Below are 12741 nucleotides of genomic sequence, written 5' to 3' on the forward strand. Positions count from 1 at the left end.
TTTTAAAGGGAGTAAGCTGGTTATTCTATTTTTAAGGTATTTTTGGATTAAAATAGAATTATTGGAGGAATTTTTTGACTAATTTGGGATTTCTTGAAAAGAAGTGAAACTCAAGGAAACCGGGCTAGGAGTTGTGCTAGGCAAAGTCTTGAAGGATAAACAGGAGATCTGTGAGTGGGTTTTATTATTTTGTTATGTTGAATTCTATATATATGTGTGTGTGTGTGTAAAGTTTGAAAAATTGGCATGATCGGGAGATGTGTTTTAGTGGATTTTATCGGTTGACTTACATTCATAATATATATTGTTGTTGTGATTTGCATTGGAAACTGGGATTGTACCTTGGGAAATTGTCAAAATGTCTAGTGGGATAATGTCGACATGTCCACATTCGGCGGGATATAAGGGTATACTGGAATTGTTTCCACATCATTCATATCAGGAATTCATGGGAATACCCGGGGAGATACATGATCATGCTAGGGTTATCCAATTTCCAGGCTGGGAGGGTTGCATTGTTGTTGTGATGGTTATCTTGTGTGAAAATTGTTTCCCCACAAATGTGTTCCTTAAATCAAACATGTTTTCATATGTTCTTAAAAGGTACCACACTGGGCTTTCTAGCTCACGTTTTCCCATGTTTTACTTCTGCCCCTCAGGTAGCGGATAGTAGAACATTCTGAGAAAAGCCACCCAAGGTTTGGAACTACTACTCTCTCACTATGCGAGACTCGGATTGGGGTTATCTTTGAAAGTCATTAGGATTGTTAAAGCTAATATTGTATAATAGTAAAACCTTGTATCTGTTCATAAAAAATAATTAAGTTCTTATTTATTAGCTTTTGTGGAATGTTATAAAGTTGGGTCGTTGGTATCACAAGGGTGGTATCAATTGTCTTCACGTCTCTTTACAGGTTTGGGAGACAAGGCTCGGGAGGGGCGTGATAAGTTGGTATCAAAGCATAAAGTTCTGGAAAAACTCTAAGAATAAAACTTAGTACAGGTTTTGGCTAGCTCGTAGCAGGCTTGGGAAAAAAGGTTATATGAAACCCTTGAGGGAATAGAAAGAGTTAACTAAAGTGTCGTAAATAACCTAAATGACTTCAATGTAGGAAATGTATCCGAGTAGTAGACCCTGGTAGTGGCAGGAATCCAGAACGAGTGATGCTACCTGCAATACTGACTCTAGAGGAACTAAAGGGAACATTTTTAAAATCTTAAGGACTGAACTTGAAGCTTGAATTAAGTAAAATGATAGGTAAAAAAAAAATTGATTGAATATTGGAGCATGCGAACAACCATCGGGACTAACCAAAGCCATGAGGGACGCATGAGAAATGGCTAGTGATAACGGGTAGAAATGCATGTTATTACAGCACAAAGATATAAAACAATGTAGGATTGTGGCGGTAAAAATACATAATATTGTATCCAAAAGCATTAAGTTTATAACATTGCGATCGCATGCGTCCACCGCATTGAAACATCTAACTTATGTATTTTATGTAGGAAAATGCATTGACGCAAGGCGAAATTGCGATCCAAGGAAATTAGCGTCCAAGTGCATTAAGAGATTGCGACCGCAAGGCTATGCGATCATATGCGCTCATGAAAATCTTCTCAAGAAGGTGGCAGCATCAAGGTAAAAGCGTAATAAATCACGATGGGATAGAAAGTTGATGACGGTCGATTCTGAATTAAGTTGACAAGCCGTTAACGACATACTAGCAAGTACACTCAACTTTTCGGTGACAAATATTTGGCGGATCAGATAGAGAATTAATGACATCCCATCAGTACAATCATTCGAGAGAAAAAAAATTTCACCTTGAAGCTCTATAAATACCAAAGGCCACCCTCATTGAAGAAGTTCGCACAGTCCAGAGAGCTTACTATATAGAAGTTAGTCTTGCTCATAGTTTTCTTTTACTTAGAAGGCGGAAGCGGGTGAAGGGAGATTACGTCGAGAGATCATCCTGGTGAACTCGAAAGAGTACCGGGAAGCGTAGAAACAAAGAGAGGGCCAACTCTTGCGGAAGCAAGAACATCTTTTGGGCAGAATAGAGATAACTCAGTGTAAAAGCCTTGGGAAGCAAGATATTGCTACCATGCTCTCTACCCTTATTTTTCCATTGCCATTTTGTATTCTGAACTTATTTATAAAAATGGAACTTACATCTTTATATCTGTCCACTCTCTTTACATTACGCATGAGTAGCTAAATCTGTCGAATGGTTTGAGAAGCACTTAGCTAGCATAACCTGGGATCTTCACTTTATGCAATCATCTTATATTATGTATGCGTCATTCGTCCTTTAGAGATACTCGAGAGGGTAGTCTAAGATAGAATCTAAGCTTGGAAAATTCAGATTAGAATCTAGGCTCAGGAGAGTCAGATTAGAACCGCATAATCAAGAGATAGAAGCTTAGGAATAAGTTATGTTTTCTATTAACGCATCACATGCACCCTAGAGATAGGATATGATTGTATGCGGTCACCTTGTACCTGTGTACATCTTTCATCATCGCATAGGCAAGAAGTAGAAACGTAGGAATAAGCTCTATAGACATCATCGCATACATCGCATGCGTCCTAGGACTAAGAGTTATCGCATTTGCATTGGAAAATGAATTGTTGTCACTTGAGTGTAGCATGATTGCATAGCTTGAACGCATTCTCAGGAAACGCTAGCTAAAGACCTTCTCAACCCGTTCCTCCGCATACTTATCGTATCTTTTGCATAATTAACTCTTTCCTCAAATCCGCTGCAACACTTTATACCTTAAACAACAAACCAACCAACACTTTGATTTATTTGTTACCGCAAAGTAATCGAAATTTACCATTACATACTATTTTCTTAGTCCCTGTGTTCGACCCTGGGCTTACCAGGCAACTCAGTAGGATTTATACAGGTCTTGCTGAGAAAACTTGCATGGCATACTGTTTTCTTAGTCCCTGTGTTCGACCCTGGACTTACCAGGCAACTCAGTAGGATTTATACTTGGGTCTTGCTGAGAAAACTTGCATGCACAATGCATATTCCACCATTGCATTCTATACCATTATTTCATCGCAGTAAACATGCATCAGCTAGGCTGACATAAGGATTATGTTGTATGCTTATTGTAGTTGGCCAAGTTGGTAGAGGTTATGAGGGATTAAGTGTGGAAGACAAGAGCAAACATGCATTAAGCTCGTGAAGACGCATGCATGGGGATGGCAAGAAGTGTGTAAGCAAGCAGCAAGGAAGGCCATCAAGGGATGGGACAGATGCAACCAAGAATGCCCGTAGTCATGGGCATTGTGCGTTGAAGTGTTGCGCGCACGCAGACGATCATGTAGCTACATGCAGCATTAAATGATGTGCTAAACGACAGCACTACATGATAGGCAATGGCGCTACACGATCAACATAAGCACTAGACGATAGCACTGGGCGATAGCGCTAAATGATGAGCTTGGGCACTAGACGATGGGTATGATGCATTAGATGATAGGCGTTAGCGCTACACGATGAGTGACAGTGAGAGATACCTGATGAACGGCAGCAAAATCATTTGTAGTGAGAGATCACTAGACGATGGGGCATAAGCGCTATACGATTTGGAGTATGTGTTAGACGATGAGTGACAACAAGAGGGCTGGATGATGAGCGAGAGCGAGAGAATACTAGACGATGAGCGGAAGAGCTACACGATGAACTTGTTGGAGTATATCAACAAACAACGGAAGTAACAAGGATCAATAAACACTCTAATTCATATAACTTGGCAGTAACTAAAGCATGCTCATACAACAGCTCATGCTTGGAGTTATTGAAGCAAACTTAGGTGGGTTTTGTGTGAGCAAGTTGAAGGTGTTATTGGAAAAACCCATAATTCCATTTGTGTTTTTCAAACTTTTTCAAAATTTACCAAATGATTTTAAAAATCAATTTGATTTCAAAAAATTGAAAATTTTATTGATTTTGCAAAATTAATTTTCTAATAAATTTAATAAATAATTATTTAAACAATTTAATTAATTCTAATTAATTTAATATCAAATATTAAATTAATTTTACACAAATCCACCTTCATATATTTAAATCATGTTTAAATATTTATTAATTCTCCTATTTCGCTTAATTCTTAAAATTAAACGTGTAATTATATCTCATATAATTACTAATCCCCTTAATTCTAATTTGAACGTTTCAAATTAACTTATCACATTATTCTAAAGCTAATCCATTTACGAGCTAGTAGGGGGATCTCGCAGACCTACAGATCATGGGCTCCAACAATCCGAGATTAATTGGCTAAACTCATTACACCGAATTAATCCCCATTCGTTAACTAATGGGTCACTCCACTAAAGCTCATAGTTGAACTCCCCTCACTGTAGATATATTATGTCCACTCGATATAACCATGATTATTAAGTTAACCCTTCACAGGTTGTTCGTAATAACGACTGAGTCAAATATCTGTTTTATCCCTAAGATTACCTCTTATTCCTTAAATCATACTGATCCTCTAATGAACAATTGATATGTGATCCAATCAACAAATCGAGTCCCTCTCAGGCCAATGAGAGGGTGGGACCCTTGTTCAAGACCCAGAGTCAGCACTTAAGGAAACAACCTCTCTACTATCCCTAAAGCGGGTAGGAGCGAATTTCTTCTTGCACCCTCTGTCCCCAGCTATCTATCCGGTCTTACCCCTGAAATGGAGGTTTATTAGTTGGCGCTGTTAAGCCAACCATCACCTATGCAAATCTAAGGATAATCCTGAATAAACAGGAGTTCATAATTAACTCAGGATTAAGGTCAAGTTACCTAGGTCATCGCTTTGAAATAATTAGTCTTAAACAATAAACAGCGATATAAAGTAAGAGTGACTAATTTCGCGGTCTGATCTTGTACAAATCCATTTGCAAAGGACGCACCCACTCCTTATGTCATAACATGTACAAATTAGGATCACTTCGTTTGTAACACTTTACAACTCTTTGTAACAGCTACAGAGTAGGCTGCATCCAATAGTATTACCAGAATCAGGCACCCAACCTTATTCATATACAATAATAGATAATTTTGACTATTTACTTGAACTTAATCCACTTTTATGTCTCCACATAAAGTTCAAGTACTCATGTAATAGTCATGGTTCTTTTAGGTTTATTGAATTAAGCAAAACATATATTCAATAACAACTTATTGAATTTTCAGAATAAGTTTTATTGTTTACAAACCACGAGTTTTAGGACATAAAACCCAACAAACTCCCACTTGACTAAAACTTCAGTGGTAACAAATATACGAACTAAGAGGTTTATGCCGGAGACGACATACGACAAAGAAACAAAAAGGACCCATACATCTGGAATTTCGGGTCAATCAGTTGGCTTTATTCGGAATACTGGAATTAGTATCACAAAGGTGGTGCTCTTGCTAATAAGATGCCTACAGAAGTCGAGATCCTTGTATCTACCATGGCAGAGAACTCACTGTAGTTCGGGCCCCGAGCAAATAGCTCCATCGCTTCTAATACCCAAGAGATTACGAATTGTACTCTTAATTATCTGACCTTACTGCTCTTATTAGACATACGACTCTTGGAAAAGTTGGAAATCAAGCTCAAGCTCTTGTCGAGGATGTAAACTGTGCCATAAACCAAGGAGGGCGAAAAATATGACCCCTACAACAACACGTACAATCTGAGATGGATGGATCATCCAAACTTTTGTTGGGGAGGTCAAGGAGACTAGCAGACGAGCAGCTCAAACACCAGCTCACCCTTGGAAGATGTGTTGAAATCCTTGATTGAATCCTCAATGAAATTTCAACAAAATGTTAGGACCTCCCAACAAGAGACCAAGAAGTGTTTTAATAATTTTTGGGATTTTCCAAAAGTCTTAATAAATTTTGATTTTGCTAAATATCCAAACAAAAACCTGTTATATTCTTCTATAAGGTTAAGTGTAAGGTCAACTGAAATTTTTGATTAATAAATAAAAAATTGGGCTAACAAGAGAAATAGCAAAATTTAAAGTTTTATTTGAAAAAATGGAAAAAAAAATGTTTCAAAATTGTAAAAATAGCAAAATGAATTTAAATATTAGAAAATACAAATTGATAAATGACCAAACTGCCCCAAAGACTAACAAAATGAGTACAAATAGACAATGCTTAAAAAATAACTCAAAAATTACAAATACACTCTATCTAATCTTCTAAAAGCAAAAAATTTACAATTTCAACCAAAAACTAAAAAATAAATAGCATGGTCAAAATCTTAAAAACAGTTCAAAAATCTAAAAACTTGCTAATATGGACCTCACCGAGAAACAATTGGCGGCTGCTTCTTTAATGGACAACCACGATGGTGTATCTGTGGTGCGATGGTCACTGTTGGTGGCATGCGACTGTTTAGGGAACTAGTCGATAATGAGCAAAAGAAGATTTGATAGTCATGCAGACTGAAATGTAGAGGGTGATGGTGAGAGAAGAAAAAATGGAAGGTTCTAAAGAAGGTGACCGAAGATACGACGGTGGTGATGAGGGTAAGCTAGCATAGATTTTAAAGAGAGTTTGTGGAGATGTTATGACTATAAGCTTGCTACAAATGGGAAATGAGAAAGAGAGAAATAAAATGATGGAATAAGAGGGAGGTAAAATTAAATTAAATTTTTTTTAATATATATATATATATATATTTAAATATGTAGGGAAGAAAGTGCTTAATTTCTTTTTTCACAAAAATTATAAATATATTGAAACTTTGAAAATAAGGGTTATTTTTTTAAAAAAAATGGAAACAATATAAAAAAAATCTTATCAAAATCATAAATAGGTATATAAATAGTAATAATATACACACACAAAAATAATATAATAACAAAGTGTATAAACAAATAATAAAAAAAGATAAAACATAATCTAATAACAAAAGATAGATTCAAATAGATATTGTTTGAGAAAAATTAGGAGAATCTATAATTTAAATATGGAAAAACGAAAAATGAAGATTAAAATCGCATAACTTCATAGTATAGTTACACTTATGTAAATATAGATTAGTTAATCTCATAACTTCATGCTACAATTATACTATATTTGTAAATGTACAATGTGTTTAAACTAATGAAAAAAGATTCAGATAAAATTAAATCTAGTATAAAAAAGTTGAAGCAATTGGAAAAGAGTTAGATAAACCAAAATTAATAATAATGTGCTTAGAAGTTCAGAGAAGATTCTGTTTCTACTGAATTATTATTCAAATGAATAGTGTATTTGCAAGATTTACAAGTACATTAGAAATAATCAAGCACCACACAAAAATCATAGCTCTAATTTTCTGGCATTCACCGCAACCATGGAAGTTCCGATTTATTCGATGAACAAGATTTCATCTTCTTTGGCCGAAAAAAAATATTGATTATAATAATGAAACAAAAGAAGATTGAATCATCATTGAAGAACAAATGAAGAAGAAAAGAGTAAAATCGATAAATCGACAGAAAGAGGAAAAGAAGAAAAGAGGAAAAGAGAAGTCTAATAAGTTGTAAAGCCATAGCAAAAACAATAGCTTGTAAAAAAATATAAGAAAACCTAAATTGATGAACACTTTGTGTGAATAACAAAAGTGATGGGTAACTTTTTATGATAGTGATGGATATTTTTTAACTTTTTATGATAGTGATGGATATTTTTTTTTCCAAATCGTTAAAATAATATAAAAATCTAATAATATAAAACAATTTAAACCTCCAAGGATATGAGAAATATCTAGCCAATATTAAGAATATGTATAATATTATGAAGAACAATTCAAATATTCGAATAAATTTGAAATTTGATAATTTATGGAAATTTAAAATATAAAATTTAGTAGAAAAATCTGGATATTTAATTAAAGTGAGATTAATTCGAAAAATGGTTAAACATAATCTAAATTAATAATAAAATATATAGATTACATTAACTACGTGATGAAAACTATGAGGCAATTAAAATCAACAATTATCCTGTATACAAAACTCAACCTTTTTTATGATTCTATACTTGTATGTGTAGTTTCATTAATAACAACAACTACAAAGGGAAAATCAGGTAATTAGAAGTTTGTGGTCATGTACATGTCACAAGTTGCCATAAATTTTATTATTGACTGATTTTGCCATTTTTCAAAACCAAATCTTAAATTTTGTCGTATGTTCCAATTTTTCTAAAATTTTTTTTAATCTAATCCAGTCGAACCGGTGTACAACCCTAGGTAGTAGGCTAGCCAGCCCAACCGAAGTCAAATGGTTTGAGGCCAACAAGGCCCAGCAAACTCGAACTCATCCAATCGTCTCTTTCCCTCGATCAAAATTCCCTTTTCCCTCTTCTGTTCCAGGCACTCAAAATTTCGGAGAAAATTTCTCTCCCGCTAAACTTTCTCTCTCTTCTCTATTTCGAATTTCCTCTCAACATCTTATGTGAGTTCATTTTCACGTTACTCTTGATGGATCTGTAGATCAACATCTTATGTTCCCGTTTCAGAACTCTTTCTTTTGGTACTGATTGCTGATTCTTTTGCTGCTTTTGATTGCATTCTGGGGTTTTCTTTTCAAGAATTAACCTTCCCGGACCATATTATTCTCTTTTGTTCATCCTTATGGCTTACTATGAAGCTCCCTCGTTCTCTCTCGGCCTTGATTTGGATTTGGATTTCGAGCCCCAAATTCCTTTGCCGGATTGCGCTACTCAGAAACCATCTTCGGGCTGTTCGGAGGGTATCAATGCTTCGTCGAAAGAGGACGATGGTGGCTTGGTGGGAACAGGGGTTGCGGACTCGCCTAGAAAATTTAAGCGGCTCAAACGTGGGCCAGCTCGATGTTCTTCGTTATCCAAGAATAGCGAATCATCACCTTTGTTATCTGTAGTCGATGATGACATCGAAGAGTTTTCATCCCCAGAAGATTGTCCCAGAGGTAATAGCTCTTTCACGGTTTTTTGGCTCTAAGGTTACATAAATGATGTCCAGAGTATAGCAAAGCATCGTTTCAAGTGTTCAATGGTTTAGGACATAATAGTGATCATCCTTAGACGTAGGGCATTTGCTATTGGTTATTGATCCATACTATTGGAATTTTGGGATCGTTGTATTTGCATCATGCGAGCTATTGTGCATACAAGATTTTCTTCCACTTTATAGAACTTTTGGTTCAAGAAAGTGTTTATATTGAACTGTTTCCTATAGAAAAATGTTTATATTGAGCGTGGCACTTACCTAAGATTTATTATCTTAAATATCTTATAAGCTTGCCTGGTTATCAAATGTAGTGGAGTAAGATGATTATTTTCTGAATTTAATCACAAGTTAGCTTGAACACTCACTATATATTTGTATTATTTTGTTTGTTTGCATTTTGCAAATTGTTTGAGCGTTTCTGCAGAAAGAGGTAGAGATGTAAAAATGTACTACATGGATTTTTCTTCTGGAAGACCTGTCTTCATGTTTTGTTCCTAAAAAAGTTGAAAGGTTGTAATTGTCCCATGAGATTAGTTAAGACATGCTTAAGTCGGCTTGGATATCATGATACAAAAGAAACATTATTTATGTTACTGTTCTCTCGGCTAGTTATTATGTTATTACATCATTTTGATCTAAGAAACTAATAAACTAAGAGCTTTGTTGCATATGGATGGATGATTGTCAATTGTCACCAGAGATTTCAAACTGAGCACTATTTATAAATTATACAATTCTTGGTTAACTATGGATGTAATTTTTTTATGATTGCAACATAGTTGATTAAATGAACACCCATAGAGTTGTCAAAATGATACATATCAGATTGACTCTTTGAAATATAATGAACTTGTATGATTATACAGCCAACTTTTTACTCTTTATTTGAAGTGGCTAACTTAAGGTTTTATTTTCTGAAATTAACACATTGTTCACATGTACCTCAGTTTCAACAGACCATCATCCATCCTCACTCTTCCAATCTGTCTGCAGTAGTTCAAAGGCTCCTTTACATGGGATCTTCACTCCTCCCACTTCCAGCCAGCTGAAGGCAAGAAAAGACGAACAGACTGTAGACGCCCCAACTTCTGTTGGTTTGGAAAAGCAAAATAAGTCATTATTTTCTAATTTAACCATTAGTCCTCTTCGAAAGTTCCAGTTACTTGAATCTGATTCAGATGAGCCCTCTAGCTGTGACAATCAAAGCAGAAAAGGGCCCAAAGTAGCTTCATCTTTAAACAAGCAAAAGTCTACATTTGGTCTCTCTGCAACAGTGGATGTGAAAAAGAAAAGTTTGACTGCGAGTATTACTGAAAAAGAGGATCTATGGAAAGATTTTTGTCAAACGAGAAGTGTTCATTTGCCAACACCAGCCTTTGATGAAGTCTGTAAGGAATTTTCACAGTTAAAGCAGCATAATAAAGCCGCTACTGAATTAGGAAGTAGTGCTCATATTAGCTACATGGATAATCGCACCATCAATAGTAGCTGCTCAAATGAAATGATGTATAAGCCCGGCTGTCCTGCTCATGACTATTTTTTTCATGATGATCCAAGGATTCAAAAATTAGTTCGCAGTCGCTTACCATACTTTTTCCCATTGGGAGTTGACGGCAGCAGAGGATCGGTGATTGATTATATGTTAGTAACTCTTATTTCTATTGTTTTCAATCATTCCTTTTCATTTAAACAAAATCGGTGACTTTTCTTTCTGTCCTTTAACTTTACATGTTTTATTGCTGCATTGGCAGGAGACAATTTAGCAATGGAGAGGCTTCAACTAGCCGACCTTCACAGGTTAACATGGAGATAAGTTCAAAAAGATCAACAAGTATATCAAAAGGATTTAGGAACATCGTGTCCAAATGTCGGCCCAATGAGAAAGCTGTCTCACCATTAAGCAGTAGAAGAGCGCCCAAAAGGGCAGCAACTCAAAAAAATAAAATTGGTAGCAGTTCTAGAAATGTCAAAAGTAAACAAAGGGCGTCAAACTGTGAACTCCTAGAGGATTCTGGAAACTGGATTGATCCAAAGGGCTCTTTTAGCCTTCCTAGAGACGCTGGGAAAAGAAGGGTCCATGCAGGTGGGCAATCAGCTGGTCACTGGTATACATCCCCTGAAGGGAAGAAGGTATGGTACAATATTATTATTATTATTATTATTATTATTTGATATTCATGAGTGTTCGGGCCAGTTTATGTACACCTCGACTAATCTCACGGGACAACGTGCCGGATTCTATGATATTTGGGTACAATATTGTTCTGCAGAGTGTCAATTCCAAAAATTTCTCGAATGTTCATGACAATAAGCAAATAGGTTCCATATACTTTGTTTTCTGTATTCATGCAAGTCACATACTGTAGAGATGATTGCATAAACAACCATTCATCATTTTCTTTTTCTGTTACCCGGCTTTCTTTAATTTGTATTGATGGTTGGGCTTTCTATAATTTGTATTGATGGTTATATTCTGTCAATGTTATGGAGACGTGGTGGTTTCCAATATTGTTGTTATGGTAACGGCATCTTTTCTGCATCCGATTGTATATTTCTGCTCCTGAAATTAATCTCAAAGTGGAATTCCTTAAAAGTTTCTTTGATTGCTTTTCCAAAAGATACTGAATGTCTTGTTATTTAGTACCTTATTCTTTTTGTTATTGCATTTTTACTAATTAACATTACAACCTGAAAAATGATTCTTATAGCCAGATTACTTATTGTTTCCTTCACGTAGATTGCTCTGGCCAATTTTAATAGGCTATTACCCCTTTCCAGGTATACGTCACTAAAAGTGGGGAGGAGTTGACCGGCCGAATGGCATATAGATTTTACAAAAAGGTAAAATCCAGATCCTATTCCTCTCTGGCTTTGGCTTTTCTTACACTCTTTTATGGTTTTATTTCGCATTGAACGTTTCTATTGTTGTCTATAGGATACTGGAGGCTTTAGGAAGTCAAAAAAGAAAGGAGCTACCAAGAAGAAGAAATGATTTTGGATGGGCATGGGAGGCAAAACCGTACAAACGATCTTAACCCAAGTGATTTGTAACATCTATGACTATCTAAGTGCTTAAAAAAGCGTTCTAACGCACTTTTAAAGTCATTCCCAATAGGCATTTTTCACCGTTGCAATTACCATTTTTTTTTTAAAGATCCATTGCAATTACCATTAGTTGTTTTGTTAACATCATTGTTCATAGTATACTTGTAACAACTCTTCAATCTTATACCAACTAATCTGCCAGAGAACATTGCAGATTGTTTTCTTGATTTTTTGACATCATGCATCTGAAAGTTGAGTGTAAATCTTACTAAACCAAACTGTTGAATTTAGGCTTTAATTTTGAATGATAGCCAGACAATTTTCACTAGCCCATTATGCTCAGGTACAGACTAAATTGTTTTATGTTTAACATTATAACTTTAACTATCTTCAACATTGTTTTATCATCGTACTTGAATCTTCATTTGAAAGGTTTGACTTCCTGCATTTCATAAAGAGTAACTAGTAGAGAATAATTGTGGTACTGGTTTTAAATATTTTGATTTGTTTGTTAGCCAATTGAAAATCACGTAATTATTAGTGCGAAAGCATATTGCAAGATTTTTTTTTTTTTTTTGCCTGAAAATGCAACAATTAAATGCTATTAGGAAGCATATTCTCAATTTCTCATATAATATTTAGATTAACTTACAATTGAGAATAATTTCAATTTGATTTCAATGGTCTTGGCTT

General features: G+C 35.2%; 1 protein-coding gene across 1 annotated transcript; it reads left to right on the top strand.

The window, feature by feature from the left end:
• Window positions 1-8300: 8300 nt before the first annotated feature.
• LOC120085114 lies at window positions 8301-12311 on the top strand. Its single transcript, XM_039040974.1, has 5 exons — window positions 8301-8962; window positions 9951-10644; window positions 10755-11133; window positions 11782-11844; window positions 11939-12311. Exons 1-5 carry the CDS (start codon window positions 8647-8649, stop codon window positions 11993-11995), a joined length of 1509 nt encoding a protein of 502 aa, XP_038896902.1. The 5' UTR covers window positions 8301-8646; the 3' UTR covers window positions 11996-12311.
• Window positions 12312-12741: the final 430 nt, after the last annotated feature.

This window comes from Benincasa hispida, chromosome 9 (genome assembly GCF_009727055.1).
Source record: "Benincasa hispida cultivar B227 chromosome 9, ASM972705v1, whole genome shotgun sequence".
In the NCBI taxonomy this organism is placed as follows: Eukaryota; Viridiplantae; Streptophyta; class Magnoliopsida; order Cucurbitales; family Cucurbitaceae; genus Benincasa; species Benincasa hispida.